The 26,565-nt window shown below is 26.9% G+C and overlaps 1 protein-coding gene across 2 annotated transcripts; it reads left to right on the top strand.

Annotated features, from left to right (window-relative positions):
- The first annotated feature begins 19,028 nt into the window (after positions 1–19,028).
- LOC137829873 (sodium/hydrogen exchanger 2-like) lies at positions 19,029–25,471 on the top strand. 2 transcript variants are annotated; one of them, XM_068636849.1, is made up of 16 exons: positions 19,029–19,413; positions 19,522–19,714; positions 20,063–20,392; positions 21,013–21,131; positions 21,796–21,893; positions 22,004–22,063; positions 22,141–22,187; positions 22,268–22,462; positions 22,603–22,649; positions 23,313–23,379; positions 23,468–23,568; positions 23,660–23,761; positions 24,036–24,174; positions 24,268–24,330; positions 24,460–24,543; positions 24,837–25,471. In XM_068636849.1, exons 3-16 carry the CDS (start codon positions 20,219–20,221, stop codon positions 25,167–25,169), a joined length of 1,629 nt encoding a protein of 542 aa, XP_068492950.1. In that variant the 5' UTR covers positions 19,029–19,413; positions 19,522–19,714; positions 20,063–20,218; the 3' UTR covers positions 25,170–25,471. The 2 variants fall into 2 exon arrangements, with proteins under 2 accessions (XP_068492950.1, XP_068492949.1); XM_068636848.1 differs by having other exon boundaries at positions 19,073–19,413; positions 19,502–19,714.
- Positions 25,472–26,565: the final 1,094 nt, after the last annotated feature.

The raw sequence follows: 26,565 nt of genomic DNA, 5'->3' as shown, positions 1-26,565 counted from the left end.
CTGCAAGGTTGAAAAGAAAAAAAAATTGTAAATCATCTTTTAGAGCACGACTTTTATACAAAATAAATTAAAAAATATTTTTCGATATACGACTTCTGATTTGAAATAAAAAATAATTTCATCGTTTCATGCATCTAATTAACACGATTTCTTAAGACTAAAATCGTTTACAACTTATCTATTTATGTAAATTTTTTAAAAATTTACCAATTTCTAAAAAACAAAGAAAAACACTATATTTATAAATTTTTAGAAGAAGGACTTTAACCACTGTCGTAATATATAAAAAATATTTTTGATGACCATTAGAATGAAATTTCCGTATGTATTTTAAAAATGACACAAATACATGCAAGATAATAAATTTTATGTCGATTAATAATGAACCAACATATAAAATTCACTTCCTATGAAAAAATCCATCATAAAAAACTTTACAAAGTTATTATATTATACTATTTTTCATTCGCTCCTTCTAACCTTAACCAACATATGAAGAGATTTTTTAATAATTTTTTTCTTATATACTAGTATTTTCTGCCTAATAAATGAAATTTACATGGACACATTTTCAAATAAAAACTTGATAGCATATTTGTACATCAAGATTAACTCATTGAAAATTTATAATGTAAATAATATATTAAAGTAAAAAAATGTGACACTCAGTCACATTTAATAGTTTCTAATATAATGGAGATGGATAATTGAATATCTTTATAATTAAACAGTTATTTAATAAACAAGTTAAAATTAATATTTATATACTTAATTATTTGAGTTAATTGATATATTTTTTTCACAAGTCAAGAATGCTTGGGATATGCACATCGTGGTTTATTATATAATAATAATATATATTAAATGCAAATGCAAATAATAATAGTAATATATTATATAATTTACCATAAAAATAACTTACGATAAATAAAACGTATTATAGTTTATTCTTAACAACTACCTCAAGTAAACTCTCATAACTATTTAAAAAACATATATTAATCATTAAATTTATTAATAAAAAACTTATAATATATTAAACTTATTATAATATATAGATTTAAACCGTCGTAACAAATCATGATTAAATATGTTCTTTCTACTGTTGAAGTAAAACATTTTATTTATGAAAAAAAATTACGTTTTTCCTCAAAAATTGAAAAAATATGGAAAGTGACAAAACTAATTATATAATAAATACTTTATTAGTATTTAATTATGTCATAAATATTTTATTAATATTTGTGTTTTTTATTATAATAAGGAATAAATAATAATCATCTCATTTTTTACTTACTTTTACTCTTTCATATAATTCATCCGATTTTACTTCCCCCTAATTTTCATTATCATTTTCTTTGTTTTCAGTCTATCATTTGATGTGAATTCTATTAAAGAAAGGCTGGGAGTGATCAAATGAATCATTACAAAGGCAAAAAAATGTTTTGTAACAATATTATAGGAAGTGTATAGTATATATATATATATATATATATATATATATATATATATATATATATATATATATATATATATATATATATATATATATATATATATATATATATATATATATATATATACACGCAAAAAGGGCGAGGAATCTTTGTTCAAGCTGATGACACAATCTTTACAGGTTGATTTCTCGGACTAGGCTTTCAGCTTCTCCTCTCACAGTTGGGTTTTCGGCTTTTCCTTTCACAGTTGGATGTATGTATCTACAAGGCACTCTGATGTCAAAGTCATAAATAATTTGTGTATTCATCATATAAAATTCACTCATACTTACCTCTTGGATAAATCATCTATTTATAAGACTCTCTTATTGAATTTATAACTTATTTTGATTTTTTTTCTGCACCATTTATTATTTTAAACACGCTCATTAATTTGGACTTTATTAAATTAGATTTTACTACCGTGATTATATATATTTCTCGATTTAATCTCTCAGTGTATTCTTTTGGATCATACCTTTCTATACTAACACTATAAATGTTAAATATGTTTTCTGTCAATCTATTATAATGTGAAAATGGTTTTTTTATTAGTCTAATATTTAGACTTCATAGATCTATAATAAGAAAATTATTAAAATATTTTTTTATTAATATTTTTTTATTAATATTTTTTTATAACACTTACGTCATTATGAGTCAGTCTAAAGTATTTTAATAAATTTATAAAAAAAAACAGTTAATGACACATTTCAAGTTTCTTTACTACATGTTCAAGAGATTTAATTTAGATGAGAAAAAAAATGTCGCTTTACAGCTCACAAATAAAAAATAAACTATTGGTAAACTCATGAATCATGATAATAATTTATTGTTAGCACCTGAGATGACACCTTACCACTGACACACAGCCACATGTTGGTTGCATTATTATACTATTTTTGTACCTATTTGTGTTGTTGAGAAAACGATCGAACGTGTGTAAGTGTGAAGGTCCAAACCATTTTCCGTTTCGTTGAATTCGTACTATGTTACCAAAATGAATAAAGAAATTGGTGTTATGTTTCGTGTATCATGGAATCTCAAAGGAATAATTGAGGAGGGAAGGAAAACGAGTTAAAAATTAAATAATTTATTTTATAGTTTAGAATTTTTTTCAATTGTGAAGGAGTGACAAATTAAAATTAGTCTCATAATAAAAATATATTCCCTCTTAGTTTTGTGGACGAACGAGAGCGATAAAAAGAAAAAAAATTTCTTAAAAGGCGAAAATACTTGTATAGTTATTCATTTTAAAATGCATTAAAAATGGTATTTATTTCTTAATTTTTTTAGATTTCATCTAAAATTTATCAAGAGTTTCATGATCTTATCAAACATTCATCGAATTGTTATCGAATCACTCATATAATCTTATGCATAAGGCGAAGAATCTCAACTTAAAAAAGTGTATTAAAATTTTTACCTCAACTAAAAATAACCTAAAATTAATGATATTTAAAAAATATATAAATAAATAAATACAAACACCACTTTATAAATTGATCTTATGAAACTAAATTAAAATTTAAATGAACAATAGATCATTATATCACCCAAGTCAATCAATTTAAGAATATTTTTATTTAACTACTAATACAAAGTTAAATAAAAACTTCACTTTATTGGAATATAATAGTCTTCCAATAAAATATGTTTGTGGTGTATAAAAAAATAATAGACTTATTGGTTGTAACTGGTGTGGCCAAGCTTGCTGGAAATGGATATGAAATGAGCTATTTATCTAAATTCGTCACGTTATATATACGGATTAAAAGCACATGTCGATTCGTTTTGTTTATTTTGTATTAACATTATTGTATATAATTATTTGTATTTTAAATATGATCAAATATTTTATTATTATTTCCTTAATATTTTATATTTATAAGTAAAATTTTAGATTTCATTTCATGAACTATTTTAATATTTTTTATAATATATTTTGTTATTCATTTATAATAAATAAATAATCTTTAAAATTTTTTATTTATTATAGTAAATTTTATTTTATAGAATATTCAAATTCTAAACTAAAAAATTATAAAAAAATTGTTGACCTTTTAATTTTTAAAAAATTTATATGCGTCAATTTGCCGACTCATAAACTTAGTTATATTTAACGGACTAGATATATTAATCTACAAATCTTATATTAATAATCTATATTGTCATCCTATTTTTTTATATTTTTTTATTTAAAAATTAATTGTTTTATTTCATTATATATATATATATATATATATATATATATAATCTTTTATCCAACTAAATAAACGATTTTTAATTTCATATATTATTAAAAAAATAAAATCTCATTTTTACTTTTTCTTTCTTTCTTTTTACTTTTTTTATAAACCAAACAATTAGTTATTAATGGTTAAGAAAGTCGAAATGTTTTGCTGGGTGAAGGAATGAAGACTGCTATTAAAAATAATAAGTGGGAGAATGTATTCTACAAGGTGAGTTTGTAATAATAATTAGCTAATTCAAAATGAAAATGAGAAATCTTACATTTGAATTTGATAATTGTGGAGAAACCAACTTCATTTCACTCCAAATGTAAAGCATTTTGACCTATTATCTAAAGAAGAAGAAAATGTACATTAGGTTACTTTCCAACTAATTGGTTCATTAAAGTACCAATCAATACGAATACGACACAGAGAGATTGGACATACTAACTCGCTTATAAGGAAAAGGTTCCAATCAAGAAACCAAAAATACATGAATATTAATAGTATGGTATGCAGTGCATAGTTTTAAGAATTAGTTTGTTGAATTCATGGAATTCTACATTACAGCCAAAGAGCAGCACATAGTAGAGGGAGAGGAAAATTAGAGAATAACAAGTAAAGAAAAACAAATTGTTGTGCAATGTCAAAGTCATACAAATAAAGTGTATATATATATATATATATATAAATAATGAGAAAAAAAAACTAACCACCAAACAAGATAATTTAAGTTTGTCAACAAATTAGATTATTTAGTAAAAATGAATAGACTAGAGGTCTAGTATTGAATAAGACGGACTAGACAATCTAGTATTAAATAAGATAGTCTAGACAATCTCTCATTAGATTAGACAATCTCAATTCATCTTTGTTGATATTGTCCTACAACATCATTTGTTTCATGTAACATACAATGATCAAAGTTGATAAATAATACAATCATACAAAATAGGGTAACCTAAAGTTTAACTTTATGCTTTCTACTAAAATTTGAATATATTATCTCAAACTATTTACAATCAATTTATGATAGATGTAATATTCTAACAGCTATATTGATACACATGCCCACTTCAAAGCATTAAAAAATAATAGGGTTTTCTTTTCAATTCAACCAATACATAAATTCTAGGTGGATTCCTTCAATATCACAATCAATCAAAACAAACTAAAGATAAATATAATTCATATCATACTCAACCAAAGCAAACTTAAGATAAACTCCTTTAAAAAAAAGAATCAACCAATACATCAATTCTTGCAAAAATTTCAAAACAGTGTGACCATATCACCTTCATATCCAGATCGTCTAACCTAAGATACTATTTAAAACTACATGTTTAATTACCTTTTTGATCCCTACATTTAGAGACAATGTTCAATTTACTACATTGATTTCAAAAAAATTAATTTGGTCCCAAGGTTTGTTAAAAAGTATATAATTTGATCATTTTTGTTAAATTCACATAAACAGCGTTAACTGATGATGATTTGGCAAGTGTGAGTGGCACGATTATACACACATGTCTCCACATCAGAGCCTCGCCATCACCCTCAACCTTTTTTTCTCCCATCTTTCTCAACCCTAACCATTTTCCTCCGCAAGTGGCCACTTTCGCATGCTCTATCGTTTGATATTTGATGTTGTTAACTTTTGTAACACCTCTTGCTACCAGTATTTGCACTTAAATTGAAAGTATTCAACCTCAGTGGCTTAAACTATGGCACCACTTCCACCGGAGAAACCATCATTTGCAGCAAAGGCATGGTATTTGAGGATTGTGGTGGTGGTACAGGATAGGTTGGCTCGGTTACACAATTGGAGACCTTATAAGAGTCCACATTGGGGATTGACAGAGAAAGGGAAGTTGGAGGGTCATTGGAGGAGGAGAAAGTAGTTTCTACGGGAGTTAGAACTGCGACAGTCCTAGGCACGGGACAAAAACATGTGTGAAAGGGTTGATGCAGAGGTCGGTGGAGACGAGGATGGTCGTGTCGACATTGACAAACCTTTTAAATGGTGGAGGGTGGTCGTCCATCATGATTGAGGCGCACCCTTCAATGTGGAGTTCCAGTGATTCTTGATTGCATTGTCGGATTGCCATGGAGCAAGCGGACTATGGTGACCCATTTGTTGTTTGTTGTCGAGGGGAGAATAAGCCTTGGCTATGGATAAATGTTTTTGGTTGTGATGTAAGATATGATAAATGATGAAAAATAAGTCATTATTGCGAAAGTGACCTTCGGAGGAAGATGGTTAGGGTTGAGAGGTTTTAGGATTGAGGGTGATGACGAAGCTCTCATGTGGAGACATGTGTGCGTAAAAGTGAAACTCATACTCGTCACATCATCACCAGTTAACGTTGTTGGTGGAAATTTAACACAAAAGACCAATTTGCATATTTTTTTAAAACCTTAGGATCAAATTGTTTTTTTAAAAGCATTGTAGTAAATTGAATATTGACCATAAATGTAGGAACCAAAAAGGTAATTAAACCAAAACTAAACTAGTTTCTCTTGTCTATTTATTTGCTCAACACAAAACCAACGTTTCCAACTCCACAAAACTCATAGAAAGGTTAAACATGTGTACATAAAGTTTTGATTAATGATATGAACATACTTATGTGGTCCTGGACTAACAAATACCCATCTTATCTCTACAAACACCACTTGCAAAACTCTCATCCCCAAACATGCAAAATTTCTAAAAACTGGCCAAAAAAAATTGTAGAAAGAAACTTATTCTAAAACAAAAACTGGTTGAATATATTTGTTCTATTCTCCATTAGGATTTCCATGACAAATCTTCAAAAGGATAAACGAATTTTCTCCAAAAATTTATAGAAAAGTCAGAAAAAAAATATTTTAAAGAGATTATGATTATTTTGAAATGAAGTTTAAATAAATAAACTTTACTATTTATAAGATTTACACTTTGATAATAAAATATTCATACTTCATTTTAGTTATATTACTTATACTCTTAAGTTTTGTTTTTCCAAGTCCTTATATGGAAAAACCAAGTTTAATCAAGATATTCGATTACTATGTGATATAATTGATTATTTTTTAGATTTAGTGAATCTAAGATTAATTCAACATAGATAATCAATTATAATCAACTTAACATAATTGATAATTAATTATTATAATCATAAAAGTGGAAAATCAATTTTAAATATTAATTTGTTCAAAATTATCTTAAAAATTGATTAATACTTTATATTTCCTTCTAAATCAAATTGAATTTTGCAATTATCACTAAAATGTAGTTGTTATCATAAGAGTGTCAAAAATCTCATCAACATACTATAAGTGTCAAGGCTTAATCTACTAAAGATTTATGTATTAAGGTTTGCTCTTAGATGTGGTAACAAAATCTCTATGCAACCATAACATAAAAAGTAAATGTGGAATGTGCGGAAGAAAAAAAAAAACTTATTCAAATTGAACTTATGATTCATTAGAATGGTTTGTTTTTCCATTCTTCACTATCTCACTAACACACTTGAATCACAAAAGATTGAAAATCACTTTAAAAAAATTAAAAAAAATAGTAAGATTACATAAATTCTCTAAATGATAAAAAATCTAATCTATATGCTCATAAAATAAAATTTTAAGTTTTAGTTTTTTTAAGAATCAACTTTACTAAACTAATAAATGTTTCACAATCATAAATCAATCACAATTTTTCTAACACCGAAACGTTTAAATAATTGTCAAGAATTTGAGATAAACTTAAAAAAGTAATTTATTATAACTCTTAATTCGATGTGAAAAGAAAAATTATATAAATTATACTATGTTGGATAAAAAAATATAGTTATTTTGACCCACCATATATCCAAACACATCCTCCTAAGAAGTTTGGATTTTTCACTGTACGATCAACATTTTCTTTTATCAGCAATAAGAATTGAATAACATGAATCACTTAAGGGGTGATTCAACCCTTAAACATATCTATATAATAGGACCCAATTTCTCTATCTCCCAAATCATAAAAAATAATCTATCACTATAAATCCCGTAAAATCTCAAAACAAACTATAATCCATAGATTCACATGTTCTGCAGTTATCAGAAGTTTATCAGAAGTTTCTTTCAATTGTTGCCGGTGGTCACCCTCCTCCATCAACCATACATTAAGTAATGGGTGTCTTTTTCCTAAATTCTTTGTGTATAATTTCAAATTCAGAATTATCATTCTACCCATTACTTTATATTTATTTCAAAAATATATACCACTTCACACTATTTATTTTAGTTATCACAAAGTCACCCTTTGAATATATATTCATTATCATTTCATTACAGACTATTCATAATTTTTAAATGAATCTTTGTGTTTTCGTGAAGTAGTGTCTAATTTAAATTGAACTTATTATTTTTAAATTTCAAGTCCATGGTCTTCTTAAACCAATGCTCCATTTAATAAAGAGGAAAAAATAAGAGAAAAAATGAAGTAGAAAAACTATTTCATGGAAGAAAAATGAAGAAAATATTTTACTATAATACTATTTTATTTATTTACTATTTGTACCTCCGGTGTCGAGTTCCCTCAACATAAATATCTCGATCCCACAAGTCATTAATAAATTTTAATTCAATATTAATTAGAAAGAAGATTAGAAATAAGATTATAAAAAGTGTCAAAGAGATTAACTATAAAAATTGCGTTAATACACGTTACAAACAATACTCAACTCTTCTTTATAAATAAAATGACACACTATATAATCTTCCTACCATAAAACAAACCCTAAACATAATTGTACCGGTCGAACTCCGGAGACGGGAACGGACCATCCGAATCAAATAACATTTACAACATAATAAATGTGCAATGAAGAAGCAGTTACAAATAATATTGAAGGGGTCAAATGCACGCTGCGAAATATCCGAAAAATATGTTAATACAACGATTAGAAACAGATCAAACCGAAAGATACATTTCTACGATATCAGAAAGCCACTACGCATGTTTGTTATTAACTTACTATCCAGCTCACGCAGGTAAAGGACTATAAGTCAACACTATAAATAGAACTATGATAAAAAAGAATAAAATATGTTTTTCACATCCCACAAGGAGTCACCTAAATCATAACACTAACTTGATCGTCAGAGTGCAATCACAGGTACCCAAAAACATCTACAGCGAAAGAAGAAAACTTGAAAAAACTTGAAAACAACCGATACATTAAGAAATTGTGTACCCGCGAACACGGTCCTACTCCGTTCAGGTACAATAATTAATTATGCTGTAATTTTTAATAATTTTTATTCAGTCACTGTCACACAAAAAATCTAAAATAATCAAGATGTGAGGTTCACTTTTTATTTTTTTTCAACGAAATCAGTCTCCTACCTCAATCTTTATTTTTTTTTTTACTTTCTTCTTTCATGCTTTTCTATCAAAAGAAAACATTAAAAAAGTAATTTAAGATGGATCCCCCGTGATCTGAGAGGGAGGTGCATGGTTAGTTACTTCTATTAATTTTCATGAGATCTCCGTTAACCAAATGTCTTTTCATAAAAAGGAAAAAAAAAAACTTCTATATTTTGATTACTATACCCGTGTTATGCACACATGTTAAGTTTAGGTTTAACAACCTTTTTATATTAATATGCTTTTCAATTATTTTAATTTTATATAAGTATATAGTAGTATATATGTTTATAAATATTTTCAGATTTGAACTTTCTAAATAAAAAGTGTAATTAAGAAAGAAAATCTTAAAAAAGACAGTTAGTGAAAAATTTTAACGAAATTTTCAAAAAAATTATTTTTTTAATTCTACCAGAAAACAAAATCAACCAAATAATTTAATTGTTCGATTAAAATTAACTAATTGATTTAGTTCAACATGTTAAAGTTATCATATTTCTTGAGATATTATAAATAGCAAAATTAATTATCAACAAATTTATAAACACTTTCCTTTTAATACTTATTTTATTTATATATCTTTTTTTACCATTTATCGAAATAGACAAAAATTTTAAATTTCAAATTTTAAATTAGTTTGAAACTTAATCTAAATATCATGACTCATTTAATCTAGTATACTACTCCACGTGTAGAATAATATAATGTAAGCATACACATACTTTTATATATATTTTATATATAGAGAGAATAAAAAGGAAATAAAAATAATTCATTAAGAATCATCATCCACATCTATAACTTCGTTTACTTATATATAAATCACAATTATAACAATTTATACATGCATATATATACAAATATTAATTATATCATATTATCAACATGTTACACACAAAATAAATGTTACACACAAAATAAATTACAATTGAATTACTCTCGATTAAGATGGATGTCTAAATTTTCAATTAGAGTTTAATGAAACAATGTAATTTTTCATATATTTAATATCTTTCAAAATACTCGTATTAAATATACCTCAGTGTATGTTAACACTTGACTCATTGAAAATATCATTAGCAAAAATCAACCTTAGTTTCTTATGTCAGGATGGTTACTTGCATCTACAGTTAGAAGCAGTGATATATTATTTAACTTCTCATTGTTTATATGATTAGATCATTAGTGAAACATAAAATATTTCATTTTCTTAATGCATTTTATGCTTAATACTACTATTATTGAAACCCAATATCATTCTAAACAAGTTCACCATATACTCATTAAGGGTAACACACCCACATATATTACACACCTATAAATGGTCACACCAATAAAGAATCATACCCACCACCAATGATAACATGTTATACAAAAATACTAATGGATACATCTCATTTTAATACATTACCAACCATACATCACATATATTAATAATATGTTCATAAATATATACAATTAATTTAATATACAAGTCATCAACATCATCATCACTATTAATTAAGTGTCATTTAAGTGGTTTTCTCTCATTTGAGTGATCTTGCTTCCTATAATTGAGGAAGACTTTCTTGCTTAAGTGGTCTTATACCGCTTGAACGAGACAACTCCATAGAGAAGGTTTTGTCTTTCCTTTGCTTAGAGTTATCCCTCTGCGCTTGAGCGTCCATCACTTAAACAATGCATTTGTTATGTCACTGATAATAAGTTCCAAAAGTATATAAAATACACTACTTCACCAACTCTTAAACAATTGTGTTATTGCTTAGATGTCAACACATAGTTGAGCATCAATTGTTCTTGAGGAGAGAGAGTTATCATGGTCTCTCTCACTCAAGCTAATGAGTAATGCAACTAATCATGACTCACCGTTTGAGCGATATGTTACCACTTGAGAAATATCACGTAAGAGAACATAGTTCATTGACAAATTTAATATCAAATCATACAATCTTATGTTTTCACACCTTATGTTAACATTAACTCTTAATACTTCCAAATTGATAATGAAATCCAATAACATACACTCTTAATCACTACATTAACTTACATAACCAACACACACACAAAATATATTATATGCACTCATATTTGTATATAACATTAGCATATCTATATCATTTAGGATATCTTATATATATCTAATTAAATAAACTATTATTATTGTCAATAATAACTATCATCTGAGGTGAATGTCTGAGTTGTACAAGTTGATTGACCTCTTCCTTAAAAGGTGTCGAGCTTTGATAGTGAGAATCGAATGATAATTCACCTACAAAAGATTTTTCGAGATATACAAAAGATAGAGTGAGTAAAAATATATTTAGTCAAAATAAGTACTATTCAAGGTTATATTTATAGGCTTTTTAAATATGCATGAATGTAAAATCAAACCAATACATGACAACTTAAGTTAATTTTTTAAGATATTTTAGTTAATGTCCACTTAACCTTTTGTTAAGATTTCAAAATCAAATCCAAGATAAAAAAAAAAAAAAAGTGATAAACATTTGATCCTCACCTTACTACTTTTTCAAAAAATATTTTAACAACATAATAATATATTATCTTTAAATTACATAATAGTATAAAACTGAATTGTTAATGTTTTATATTTATATTTAATGTAATGGTTTAATTAATATTAGGAATCTAGGCTTTACTTTCAAGTGAATAATAATATCATGATGACTCTCATTTAAAAAGAGAAAAAGAATATCAAAGCATCGTTGTGTAAGAATGAAAAAGTAAAAGATAAAAGAATTTTCTGATACCAAATTTTTTGTTGCTCCATAACTTTTATCATCTCTACCATATTTGGATATTTGAAAAGTCATCAAAATCATGTTAATAAGAAAGTGAAGGAAGCACTACACTACAAGAAAATTATGAAATAGAAACCAATTTTTAGAGATCAAAATAATTAGTTGTAATAGTAACTAAATTAGAGATCATTTTGGAAACTAAAACAAAAATTAGTTTTTAAATTAGTTTCTATTATTTTCTATTAATGTTAAATAGTTTCTAAATTGGTCTCTAATTAGCAACCAAGGTTTTAGAGACTAAATTTAGAAACTAAATAATTGGTAGATAAAACCTTGGTTGCTAATTAGATACCAATTTAGAAACTATTTAACCATAATAGAAAATAATAGAAACTAATTTAGAAACCAATTTTTGTTTTAGTTTCTAAAATGGTCTCTAATTTAGTTACTATTGCAACTAATTATTTTGGTTTCTAAAAATTGGTTTCTATTTGATGATTTTCTTGTAGTGCTATATGAGAGACTATTTAAAAGTTTTATGTTTAGATCAAGAATCAATTAAATAAATTGGAATCAATTGGATTTACATGAAAACAAAAACACTTAAGTAAATTATTCCTCTACTTCCATACCTTCTCCTTACCTTCATATTTTGAAAAATCAGTTTTAATTTTTTTAAATAGTCTTAAATAAAACATAACATCACCTTTTTTAATACATTAACGATACCCTCACACCTCGATATCTCTCTTCTAGTTAGAATACTTTCATTATCCTCTATCCGTAGTATTTGAAGGAACAATTTCATCATTTAAGCGTATGTGAGATGGTTGACGAGAATATTCATTATATTTGACATTTTTCAGTGCAAAGATATATTTTTTTTTTAGTTTTTGTATGCCATTTTAACACATTTTTTTGTGGCTTCCAAAAAAAAAATAAGCAAATGAAAACACAATCACTACCATTAAAAACACCACAAAACTTATCTCAAGCACAAACGTTAACCATCAACCACCACCTCTTAAAAATGAAGAAGAAATCACTATACTTTCTATCATACTCAAAAAGATATTGTTGGAATTAAAAAAAAAACATAGAAACATAGGGAAAAAAAATATGAAAGTAAATTGAAAAGATATGAAGGTGCAAATTTTTTTTTGCCAAAACACTTATTATCTCTAACCATTATTATATGGGTAGACTTTTATCCATAATGGAATATGAATAAAAATAACTTCATAAATGTGAATCAAGTAAATCTAAAAAAAATAATGTCACAATCTCAAATCTTATAAAACAAAAGTTTTGCCTTCTTTTTACCAAAACAAAATTTAAAAACAATAATGGGAATTAAGTGAGAAAGATCCATGTGGGACTTAGAATTCAACTAATGAAAGGTGTGATATGTGCTTTGTTTTCAAAGTCATAATGATGAATAAAGTCAATAGAAGAGAACAATTGTACTACGCTAACGATCAAATGATACATAGCCCCACTTATATAAGTTGATTGAGGTGTTTCATTTTGATGAAATGAATTTGAAGTTTCGTATTGAAAATGAAAACAAACACTAGGCTCCGTGGATAATTTTAATATAAGAACATATCTATAAGTCGTATTTTTAAAAAATTAATATATATTAAAATAATATTTCTAAAAAATGATTGAAACAAATTAACATTGTACTTTTTGTTAGTTTTATTATATAGATAGACGTTCATCCAAACATTATTCACAAAATAAAAATTAATAATAATTATACTTACCTTTTCAAAACTTTTATCCTCTTTGTTATCTTTTACAATATTCATTCAATTTAATATAATTTTAAAATTTATATTTAGCCGTTAAGTCTTCAAGTTATTTAAATATGAATTGTTTAGATTGTTAGTTTAATATAATAAATTGTTTAGATTTAATTCATATTAATTTATTTTTTCTAAAATAAAATTTTATTTTAGTTTTGAATAAATAAATTAATATATTATATTTTTAGTAAAAAGTTATGTGTTATTTAATAACTATTTTTCTAATAAATTATAATTTTATGTATTTTATTTTTAAATTTTAACAAAATTTGATCATATAAAATATAAAATTAAATATTTAGACATATATTTTGACTGAATTAATTTGTTAAGATATCAATCTATATATAGATAAAAAAATTTAAAATTAAGCTGAAACTCGACTTTTTTTTTATTTGTGTGAATCTAATTTTATTAAAAATTAACTTTTATAAAAAAATCCTAGTTATGTTTGGGCAAGAATAGTATTAGCATTAGTGACCTCATGAAAAATCCTCGTGTTTTACTTGTTAACTAACTGTAAATATATAATATTATACTTTAATGTAATAAATAGTTTAATTTGACTTGTATGTTTTATATGTGACTTTTGAAAAACTCCAATATTATTTAATATCTTTCAAACAAATAACGTAATAATAACATAAACAAAAATCTTATTTAAAAAAACACTATACATAATATTAGAAAATGGAAGAATTGGAACAAAACTACGAAAATTCAAATCTTTGTTGCAAGAAAAAAAATCAACTTGAAAAAAAAAGGAAAGTAAATAAATTGAATCTAGATTGACAACGAAAAAGAAGAGACATCTTATGAAAATAAAACCCTAACAGTGTGATTTAGTATTATAATCGTAGAGAGAAAAGAGAAAGAAGATGAAAAATATATATTTTTTTGACTTAGAATTAATAAATGTTGACAAGTTTGCGTATAATAGTAACATTAGTTTAAAAAAAATTAAAAATAATTTTATTTTGAAGTGATTATATGTGATAATCTGTTTTTCTCTTTTACAATAAATGAGAAAGTGCTTATTTTCATAATCTTAGAATTTAAAAGATAAAATAATAAAATAAGATATAATAATATTGATAAAATTGAACAAAAATTATAAACACCAAAAATATTTTTACAAAATTGTTTGAGAAGATATCCTTTTTATATATGATAAATATTACTAACTTTTTTATTATCAATGATAATGAATGTTACTTTATACTTTTTTTTCTTAATAAATCAGAATACCTTCTCATAGTACACTCATTAACTCACCCAAACAACTTTTAACAGATTTTTCCTCCATGTAGAAAATAAAAGACATTACATTTAACTACACTTCTATATCATACATTAGACAATTTTTAAACACAAAGTTACCGAAACAAATTTACAAGTTTAACAAAATAAAGATAATATAATAGTATTATAAGTATTGTTACAATTTATAATATTATTTGTTTTCTTATCATATTCATTGATAATAAAGTGTAAAAAACATAAAAGACAAACTAATTAAAAACAATATTTATCATATAATAAGAAGATGTATATGTCAATTTTATTGCATTGTTAATATACTATATACATCATAAATTACAATTAAATTATTTTCAATCAAAATATAGAAATCTTTAACTATATTATCGTCAAACAGTTTGATTATTATATTTTAAAGAAACTCGTACTAAACATGTTCTACTAGAAGCTAACCGTGATCTATCGTAAATTAATGTATGTCTCATAAAAATTCAGTAAAATAAATCCTTAACTTTCTTTTTCAAGACAAATCATGTATATACTTTGTAAACAACATGTACAAATTTTTTTTTCAGTTTCTCATCACTTATGTCTTAATCTACTTAATCAAACAATCGGTTGAGTATAGAACACATCCCATCTTTAACGAGTTTTGTGTTTAATATTACAATTTTTAGAATCACAATACTATTTTAAGGGTAACACACTTATGAGGGACATGAGTGTATACATATATCTTATAAACCAATTACATGCACTTGAGTAGCCTCACACTCTTTGATTACGAGAACTCCAAAGAGATATTTTTTTGTATATTCTTTATTCAAATGCAAACTCCACACATGAACATTCATTACTTAACATTTTTGTAATTGTTGAGTGATGAACTTCTCATGTCACGTACAACAAGTTCTAAAAGCATAAGATACAAGATACATTGTTTTACTAGTACTTGAGTAACCGTGTACATGAGTGCTGACATACAATAGCATGATTTCACATGTTCCATAATTTTATGTATTATTATCAAGACTCAACGCTTCAGCGACCTTAATAGGTAACAATTATTCCATAATGAGAGAAAATTGTCTACATCTCTCTTGCTCAAACTACAAGATTTCACTTGATATATATATATATATATATATATATATATATATATATATATATATATATATATATATATATATATATATATATATATATATATATACCTTAATGTTGGAGATCCCACATCGACTAGAGATGAAAGCCTTTCATTCTATATAAGTGGGTGCAACCCTATGAGCCGGTTTTATGGGGTTGAGTTAGACTTAAAGTCCACTTCGTAATACTTAACACTAAAGCGAGTATGATCGATAATGAATTGTGAATCTATAATCATTAAACATCATTTGGACATCACATGAGGTGATAAGCATCCACTTTACTCGTATTAACTTAGAGAACACAATTTATTTACCATTAACAATACATTCTTAAATTTAACACAAATTTTATGGTTAAAAATCATTTAAAGATAACCAATACATACTTAAGAATTTTACATTAACCACTAATATCATATATATTTTACATTATTTTCTTATTGATAAAAATACATATTTTACATTACTCCAATAATTATATTCAAAGCTATACATATCAACTTTCATATATTCCTCTCTCATCAATCCCTCCATCACAAGTAGCGTACCTATTAGTAAAATCTTTCATAAATTTTTAAAATTAACTTATGTACAAATTGAGAATAATTTTTTTAATATATATATATATATTTAAATTAAATCATGAATAAATTAGTTTTAACTTAATAAGAATTTGATATTTTTTTCTATAAGTTATTAGGTAAATAGTTATCCTAAAATTATACAGTAAGATTGGTATATATTTTTACATGGAAATTAGGAGAAAAGACACACATAAAATTTATTCTTGTTTTCAATTATTATAAATAAAATTTATAATTATAAAGGATAATATTTTCAAACACAACACTATAATAATAGAAATATTTTTTTAAATAAATTATTTATAGTATTTTAGATCCTTATGAATAATTTGTAAACAATATACCTTCAAAATATCTTAGTATGGTAAATTATTTCATATTTTATTTAAATGTAACATGTACAATTAAGTTTATTCTCTGATGTGATACTATCATATAGTATTAAATAGGATTCATGTGTTCCCACCAAACTAATAAAGGCGACACGTCTTTTCTCCTCCTTAGTCATATTAATCCTCTCACTAAGAATGTGCGCATAAATTTAAAAGGTTCTGCTTCCGAATTTAATTCCCAATTCAGGTACATAAAAAATATATATAATCTTAAAAAATTTGAAAAGTTATATGATTTTCTTTCAAATTATATATAATTAATTTTAATTTATTAAAAAATTATTATTTTAGTTTTTATTTCATATTTTTTTTTATAGAAAAGTTCATAATTCATTTTAGAGATTGAAACTTGCATCTTATTTGCTTCATGTGTCCTTTTAATTTATTGTTAAATTAAAAACAATTTTTTAATTTGACTAATTAATTTTTTTATAATGAACCATCAACATTACAACCTTGGATAAAGAAATAATAAGATATAATAAAACTAATTAGGTTAATAAACTAAAAATAAAAAAATTCAATGTAAATTATGTTAATTTTACTTGAAATCACAAGTAATTAGCTGAAAATAGACTTTTAATTTATATTTTAACAAATTACGGTTTTTATAAAAAAAAATATATAACTTTAACTCAACTACATAAAATTATATTTTATTTATATAACTACTTTTTATATTATAAAAGCATATATACGCGATTTTAAAATTATAATTTATATGATAAAAATATGTAAATAATAGTTATCTAATTTTAACAACTAATACAATTTACATCTACTTTGTATCAATAATTACAAATGTATTCAAAAGTTATACACAAATATATTGTATTTATACTATTATGCTTGTTATAATTATAAAAAAATTAAATAAGTTTTTTTAAATTATTATTATTATTATATTATACATACTAGCGGAAACACATAAACTCTTGCGCCTGTGTATCCGCATTTCCTCTTTTACTAAACTTCATGATGATAAAAATTTAACATACATGCAGAAATAATTTTAGATGAGTCAAAATGAAAAACAAAAAATAACATGTAAAAGAAAAATGATATATTGATTAAACAACTTTTTTTTTCTTCTTCGGTAGAGTCTCTCTTCTTCTTTTCTTTTTCAAGTTTTTTCTTTTCTTCCATGGGTAGTTTTGAAATTAGAGAATGTGATGATGTTCACGTTAGTTAGGATTAACTTGCTGGTAAATACAAAAGAATAATACTTTTACCAAAGAATATAGTTGCTTGAAATGAAATGAAGAGACTGATTGTAAAAGAATGTTATTTTATTTGATATGCAAGATTTGATACGTCTGAGAGTATGTTTTCTTTATTTTTTCTTGTTGTTCTCTTAAATAAAAAATTAAAAAAAAGTGAAGAAGTCAGTTTGTCTTTAAAAATTGTACATTAATATTGAATTAAAAATAGTTTTATTTTTTAAATAATTTATATGAAATAATAAAATAAAATAAAAACAGATATAATGGAGAATTTTCTATATATAGATATATACTCTGAGAGTTGTTTTTTATTAAATAACAATTTGATAAAATAAGTTAAAAGATATCTATCATAATATATTATAATAATACTAACGGATTAACTAATGTTCTTTAACTTTATTAAGAAAAGTATTTTTAAATATACTTGATTGTAAGTTTAGTTTTCTGTTTTGAGAAATCAACAAGTTATTAACATGTTTGCATTCAACCTAAATTATTTTGAGTAAGTTTGAAATTCAAATTACTTAAATAATCTTGAGATAAGATATTTGAATTGAATTATATCAGGAACCCTTTGTTAAATATTTAATATCTACTGTGATTATAACTTTTCTTTGACATAATAATCTAATTGGAATTATGATAAAAAGGGGCATAGATTACATCAGAGATTAGGTTTACAGTATTAATTAATGCCCCTGGAACAAAAGTTTTGACACAGCACAATACAAAACACAGAAGTGCAAAAGAACAAGGTCACATGATTAAAAATCTCAAATCTGATTGTTACTCATAGCATCAACAGCTACAGCAGCAGCTCCCAGCAATCTTCTATTTAGCCCCACACACGTTAACAAATTATAAATCAAACTCATTATTCTGCTTCTCTTCTTTCTTTCTTGTCCCTGTCTCTCTCTCTCTCTCTCTCTCTCTCTCTCTCTCTCTCTCCACACTTCACACGCCTTCGATCGTGTGTAATTTCTAGAGCCTTCGCAATCCCCTCTTTTTTTGCGCACTTTGATTTCAATACCATAAAAATTCCTTCTTCGATTCTGCAACCACGTCCCTTCAACTTCGCTTATAATCTCCTACTTCTTCTGTAAGTTTATTCTTTATTCTGTTTTTTTTTTTGTTTAGTTTTAAGTTTTTAGTTTTCCTTTGGATTCTAACTTGATCGCCTCTTTAAGAGCTCTGAAACGTGTTTCAGTTACGCCAGAATTCGAACACGTGTTTCAGTTGCGCCGGAATTCGAACACGAGATTAGTTCGTGGCTTTCTCTGTTCGAGTTCTTTGGAAGTTGAATTCTTTCTCTGTTTGAGTTCTTTCGAAGTTGAATTCCTTGGTTTCGGCAACACTCACCAAATCGTGCCCTCTCCGCAATGCTGCAATCTTGCTTTCTGGTGAGCATTTTGCCGTGTTTACTTAGCTGCTAAGTGATTTTTTTTTTATAACTGGGTTTTATCTTCTGTTGTTGAAGACCGGGGAAAGAAGAAACGGGATGATCATTACTGCATGTTTCTATATTCCTTCTTGAATTGTGTACTTTAATTCTGTCATGGGAATCTTTTTTTTATGCTTTTGCTTTGGGATTAATGATTAATTTTGTTGCATTAATTTTCGCCCAATTTTTATTTTTTTTTGCTTTTTAAGTGTTTGCTTATGAAATAAAATCAGGTTAGGTGACGGGTGAGTTCTTTTTTTCTATTGTTGTGGAAAATCTTATAAGCGTGTTTGTTGCTGTATTGCAGTGATTTTTTCCATGGCGAGATCGTGAAGTTCTTAAAATGGGCACCTCGGAGAAATAGATTTGCACTGTAAATTGGGTGTGAACTTGGCGACTCAGCAGGAATCTGAATTTGTGTAAAATCTGCTTGTGCAATTATTTATTGTGGAGGGTGGACAAAATGGTGTTTGAAATCAGTTCTGTTGTTTCAAAATTGCAAATGTTATCCACTTCGGATCATTCCTCCGTTGTCTCCATGAACTTATTTGTTGCCCTTCTTTGTGGTTGTATTGTCCTTGGCCATCTTCTCGAGGAGAATCGGTGGATGAATGAGTCTATCACTGCCCTTTTGATTGTAAGTCTTCACTATCCTGGAGCTTATTTGCCCCCACGTTATTTAAAAGTATCTGTTAAATTTGTTAGTCCTATCATAAACATTGCTTTTCCTTTTAGTCCCTTTGTGGAAAATTATATATTTCGGTCTCTACGTGTAAAAATGTCTACAAAATGGTCTTTGTTGTTTGTGAATGTTACAACAACAATAGATTTAGTCTCTGTACTTATAATTTTTTTGCTTTTTTGTCTGCTTATGAAAAATATTTACATTTGGATTGGGTTCCAACGTGAGAATGGTCCATGCATCAAACACATTTTCTTATATTTGGTTCCTGTAGGGAAAATATTCTACCACCTTTATATTGTTAACAGATGCTAGGGAATAATTTGCTAAAATAAATTCATTCAGAGATCAATACGTAGGATTTTTTCATGTAGAAGCTTAACTGGAAAATAGTGTCAAAGTGTAAAGGATCATTTAATTTAACCTGAAGAGTCCAACTCCTCCAAATATTTTGCCATGCTTTAGGAGGCAATTATATCTGTGTATTGATGCTTAGTTTGAACAATGGTGTGTGCAGCTTTTCTTTTTCTTGTTTTTATTGGATAATGATTAAATTTCATATTGATTTTTCTCAGGGTGTTACCACTGGCGTAGTCATTTTGCTGTTTAGTGGTGGTAAAAGCTCACATATTCTTGTTTTCAGTGAAGATCTTTTCTTCATATACCTTCTGCCACCTATAATATTCAATGCTGGGTAATTTTCCGTCTTCAGCACCATTATCTTATTTAGCGAGAAATTGATGCTTGACTCTATTTATCATTCTTTTGTTAGAGAAAAAGGGAAGTTGTTTTGTTTTGCCCCTTTACAAATTAATATTTCCTTGCAGACATCGGAACTTCCCAATGTGATAATCTGAAAAGTATTCTGGTTGGTATACTTAAAAACTAGTCACATTAGCGTTATATAGTGGTGGATAACTTTTAGGAGCTTATTGAATCTCTAGAGTCTGGCTGTTTGAAATATACCTGATACTAGTACTCAGTTCACTTGCTTGTGCACTTGCACTTATACGAGGGACATATAGAACTGATTCCTAAGTTTATGTTTCCTATTTCATTCATTACATCAATTATTTGAAAATTATGACTTGAACAAGTTCTACTTGTAGACACTATTGATGGTTTTGTATGTGATAATTGCTTACATGATGATGTAGTTAAAAACATCAATTTTATGTATCCATGATATGATCATGAATTATATTAATGACATATGAAAAACTCCAGAATCATAGTGTTTTCCCCTCCTAAAATCCCTATTCCGTGTCCTGAAATCCATGTTTTATTTTTAACTTTGCGTGTATGATACATTGCCATTATTGTTTTCTTATGATTTTTTTCTCTGTAAATCATTTCAGGTTTCAGGTGAAAAAGAAACAGTTTTTTGTTAACTTCATGACCATCATGTTGTTTGGTGCTATTGGTACATTAATATCTTGTGCTGTCATAACTTTGGGTATGCATTATTGCTTTACATGTATTTATTAGATTGTTATTTAAGATTTGAAGCAGTAAGAAAATAAAGGTGCCTAGTTCCTCTAACTTAAATTTGAGACATTATTTCAGGTGCGACACAAATTTTTAAGAAGTTGGATATCGGTCCACTGGATTTAGGGGATTACCTAGGTATTTTACTTGTCAATATCATCTACTTGGCAACCTCTCATTTGGTTTTTGACTTACTAATTTATGATCATTTCCAGCAATTGGTGCAATATTTGCTGCGACAGATTCTGTTTGCACATTGCAGGTTTGAAGAATATATTCCTTACATTTTTCCTGCAACTTAGGTATCACTTATAGTTACTGAACTTATGAATGATTATGCAGGTGCTAAATCAGGATGAGACACCTTTGCTGTACAGTCTTGTATTTGGGGAGGGTGTTGTGAATGATGCTACATCAGTGGTGCTTTTCAATGCGATCCAAAGCTTTGACCTCAACCAAATAGACTCTTCAATAGCTTTGCACTTTTTAGGCAATTTCTTGTATTTATTTATTGCAAGCACAATGCTTGGAGTGTTGGTAATTTTTTCTCTCCCTCTAATTCTCTCATGCATGCATCACATTGAATCATAGACAAGATCTATATCAACACTGAACGTGCACATAAATATTGATGTGGACTTGTGGCTATGGTCTAATGTATCTTCATCACCTTGTAGACAGGTCTACTCAGTGCTTATATTATCAAAAAGCTGTATATTGGAAGGTATTTTCTTGACATTTTCCCATTTCCATTGTCTGTTCAGCAGTAACTCTGATGGTATTACATTGTTATATTGTATGTATGCAGTTAATTCATAGTGAAGTAAAGTTGCGGACAGTTCTATGATAATTAATGAATTTCCCGCTTCATCCAATCTAATTTTTTTTTTGTATTGTTTGTTAACTGAACAAAAGTTTACAGTTTAAGAAGACTACACTGAACTAATTTTGATTGTTTGAACTTTGAAGTAGCCATCTATGTTAACTGGTTCATTTGAGTTTTTTTTATTCTAAATGTTATGTTGCCCATTATAAGTTATTTCATACCACTAAAATAATAATAGAAATCAATAAAAATGTAAGACTTGTTGTTAGGCATTGATTTCTATTACAAGTTATAAAGCGTTGTGCATCCCTGAATTATTGTTTGGTGTGAATATATGTCATTTTAAATTGTGTTCATTTTTATTTTTTAGGAAAAAAATTCACATTAGTTCAGTTGACTGTCAGTAACTTGATATCTCTCAGTCTCTGTGCATCTGTTAGCTTGTTCTTTCTATCTTGAGTACAAGGTTTTAGACCCCTTTTTTGGTAACTATGAGACATGACACAGGATGGTTTGAAAAAGTTCTTTATTAATGTTGAACACATTTCTCCTTAATTTCAGGCACTCTACAGATCGTGAGGTTGCACTTGTGATGTTAATGGCGTACCTATCCTACATGCTAGCTGAAGTAAGTTTTAAAAAATTTTAGTAACATTTTATGGGTGCTGTCAACATTTTCCATTAACACGATGCTGATGTTTCTACATCTTCTGCAGTTATTCTATCTAAGTGGCATCCTCACTGTATTTTTTTGTGGAATTGTTATGTCTCATTATACCTGGCATAATGTGACTGAGAGTTCAAGAATCACTACCAAGTATGTCTTCTAAACATATTATTTCTTCATGTTTATATACACTGTTCAAGTCTATGCATTCTAAGACATATTTTTCATCTAACTCTTGCAGGCATTCTTTTGCAACCTTGTCATTTGTTGCTGAGATCTTTATCTTCCTTTATGTTGGTATGGATGCCTTGGACATTGAAAAATGGAAATTCGTCAGTGATAGGTATTTTTTAGACTCATTAATAATAATTTATTCATTAACCTTTTTTGTACTCATGAAAAATTGCTGAATGGCATTCTTTCATGTCCACAAATGGTCTGCTTCTTTACTGAAACAGTCCTTGTATTACTTGATGTGACTGGAGAGTTCTTTTATGGTGTTTTTATCTTTTATTTTTCTTTAGCGAATTTTTATTCTGCATTCATCAATCTTCTCTACACTTCCTTTTATTATATTAGAAAAACAGTTAATTTTCTATACTTGGTTCTTTCTGCAGCCCTGGAACATCTATAGCAGCTAGTTCAGTATTGTTGGGTCTAATTCTTCTTGGAAGAGCAGCTTTTGTTTTCCCCTTATCCTTCATATCCAACTTGGCTAAAAAATCACCAAATGAGAAAATTAGCTTCAGACAGCAAGTATGGCTAAATTTCTGTCACTGAGTGCTCTTTCCCAGATTTCTTGTGCTACTAAGTTTTGTTGACAAGTTTCTCCTTGTTTCTCAATTCTAGGTGATTATTTGGTGGGCTGGTCTTATGAGGGGTGCTGTTTCAATGGCACTTGCATATAATCAGGTAGGAGCAACAATGCTTATTATTAGTGGTTTTGTTTTGCTTTTGGAAAATTGAATTATTGGCCACTGATTCTGAAGATAGGATCTTATAACCTGATGCTTTCAAGTCTAATACTCTTAACAAATGCAGTTCACCATGTCGGGGCATACTTCACTGCAAAGCAATGCAATCATGATCACCAGCACCATCACTGTGGTACTCGTCAGCACAGTGGTAAGATATTTGTTTTGTAGTTGCTGACATCCAGAGCCAGTGTTATTGGTTTCTTTTTATTAGAGACTATTTTGCCTTTGCTGTATCACTGCTATTCATTCCATTAGATTAACCATTCGACTTGCTTTCTATGATAATAAAAAATTGATTTTTCCATTTGCCTGCTTTACCAGTCTGCATAGCTAACTGTACCTGTCCCTTGTAATGCTCATAATTAATCAAATTTGACATGGTTAAGTATTATATAAAATTTCTTTAAGATGGTATTGACACCAGTTAATTACAATTCTCAGGTGTTTGGTTTGATGACTAAGCCACTCATAAGGCTTTTACTGCCTCATACTCCACATCCTAAAGAATTAAACATCGTGATAGCCACCGATCCATCTACTCCAAAATCAGCCACTGTCCCACTTCTTGGGAGTGCCCAGGACTCAGAAGTCGATATTGATTCAATCCATCGTCCAAGCAGCATCCGCGCATTGCTTAGAACTCCAACACACACTGTTCATCGTTTGTGGCGTAAGTTCGATGATGCATTCATGCGTCCTGTTTTCGGTGGAAGGGGTTTTGTTCCTGTAGAACCTGGCTCTCCAACTGAACGTAATGGCCAACAATGGCGTTGAGGAAAAAGGCAAGAAATATGTAATTTGTGTTGTAAAACTACATAAATTTTTGTGGAGGTCAAGCAATGCGTGTATAAGAATCCCGTACTGAGATTTTGTTAGCTCTTTGGGTAGTGGAAGTGAGAAGTGAGAACTAAGAAGGCTATGCAGTGCAGGTGCAGGTGCAGCATATGTCATCTCAACTCATCTCAGTGTCTTCCGTAAAGTGTAATATTTGATTATTAGAATTCGTTGACCATTGTATCATTGTATTGTATTTAAAGTTTGAATAGCTAAATCTAAATATTTGTCAAGTTTTTTTATTGTTTGCAGCTTCTGCCTTTGAAAAACTATTTTTTAGTGCACCTGATTACCAACAAACCTTTCACATAATTTAGGTGTTTTACAGGACACATAATTTTATATTGCTTTGCAGAATAGGCTATTTTTTTTTCTGATTAAAGAGCTTCCAAAGGCTCCTATTTTTATTTTATTTTTTTAACCATTTTTCTCCCCGAGTCTCACCTGTATTATTATAGCAAAAATAAGGTTGAGTTTAGATTTTCTCCATAATACTATAAGAGAAAAAAATTATAAATTAAATTTAGCTTAGGACAAGTTAAAAAATAAGAATTTTACACAATTTAATTTTAATTAAAAAATACATTTGTTTATTATTTTATTTTTTATTTCTAAAAATACTAACGATTAAGCTTCTTTTGTTTGTTATATCTTTAATCCTTCGCTTGGATTACAGATGAATTTAAGAGAAAATAAAGAGAAAAAATGAAAAAAGGTAATGTTTAAAGGTAAATGCGTGGAAATTGATTGGAATATTTATTAAAATTTGTGAGCGATTTTGATTTGATAGATATAATAAATTTAAATTCTAAATTTAAATTCTAAATTTAAATTCTGTTATAAACTAATATATATATTAATTAATTATTTTTATTATTTTTATAAATCTCGACAAAATAAATCATTTTGGGGCATAAAATAATATTTTCATGAAAGCGGAGAAGATTATTCCTATTTATGATCATTTAGCCAACGCCTAATGCAGGATAACTCAAAATCCTCTCAAATTGATTTTTAATAATTTTTTTATTTGATTCTTAATTTTTCTTCTTCTAAAATATTATCCTCTTAAATTTTCTTATGATATACATTTACTACTTAAATATTTTACTAGAGATAAATTTTAAAAGAATAAATAATAAAAAATTTATAAATAAGTTATAGGCATAAATTATTTATTTTAGTATAAGTTTTATCTCTTTAAACTCAATTATTTTTAAACTCTTTTTAAAATTAAGGGATAATTAGGTTTTTTTTTTTAAATAAAGAATTTAAATTTTTCTTCTTCTCTTTAAGTGTTTTGTTAAGAGAAAATGTTGTGAATATATAATTTAAT

The sequence above is a fragment of the Phaseolus vulgaris genome, chromosome 7 (genome assembly GCF_000499845.2).
Source record: "Phaseolus vulgaris cultivar G19833 chromosome 7, P. vulgaris v2.0, whole genome shotgun sequence".
Classification (NCBI taxonomy): Eukaryota; Viridiplantae; Streptophyta; class Magnoliopsida; order Fabales; family Fabaceae; genus Phaseolus; species Phaseolus vulgaris.
This window is presented reverse-complemented; position numbering and strand designations above follow the sequence as displayed.

Coding starts and splice junctions, on each gene's coding strand:
- LOC137829873 (XM_068636849.1), top strand. CDS start 20,219: ATGGTGTTTGAAATCAGTTCTGTTGTTTCAAAATTGCAAATGTTATCC. Junction 23,380..23,467: donor TATCCTACATGCTAGCTGAA/GTAAGTTTTAAA, acceptor CATCTTCTGCAG/TTATTCTATCTAAGTGGCAT. Junction 24,331..24,459: donor TGGCACTTGCATATAATCAG/GTAGGAGCAACA, acceptor TAACAAATGCAG/TTCACCATGTCGGGGCATAC.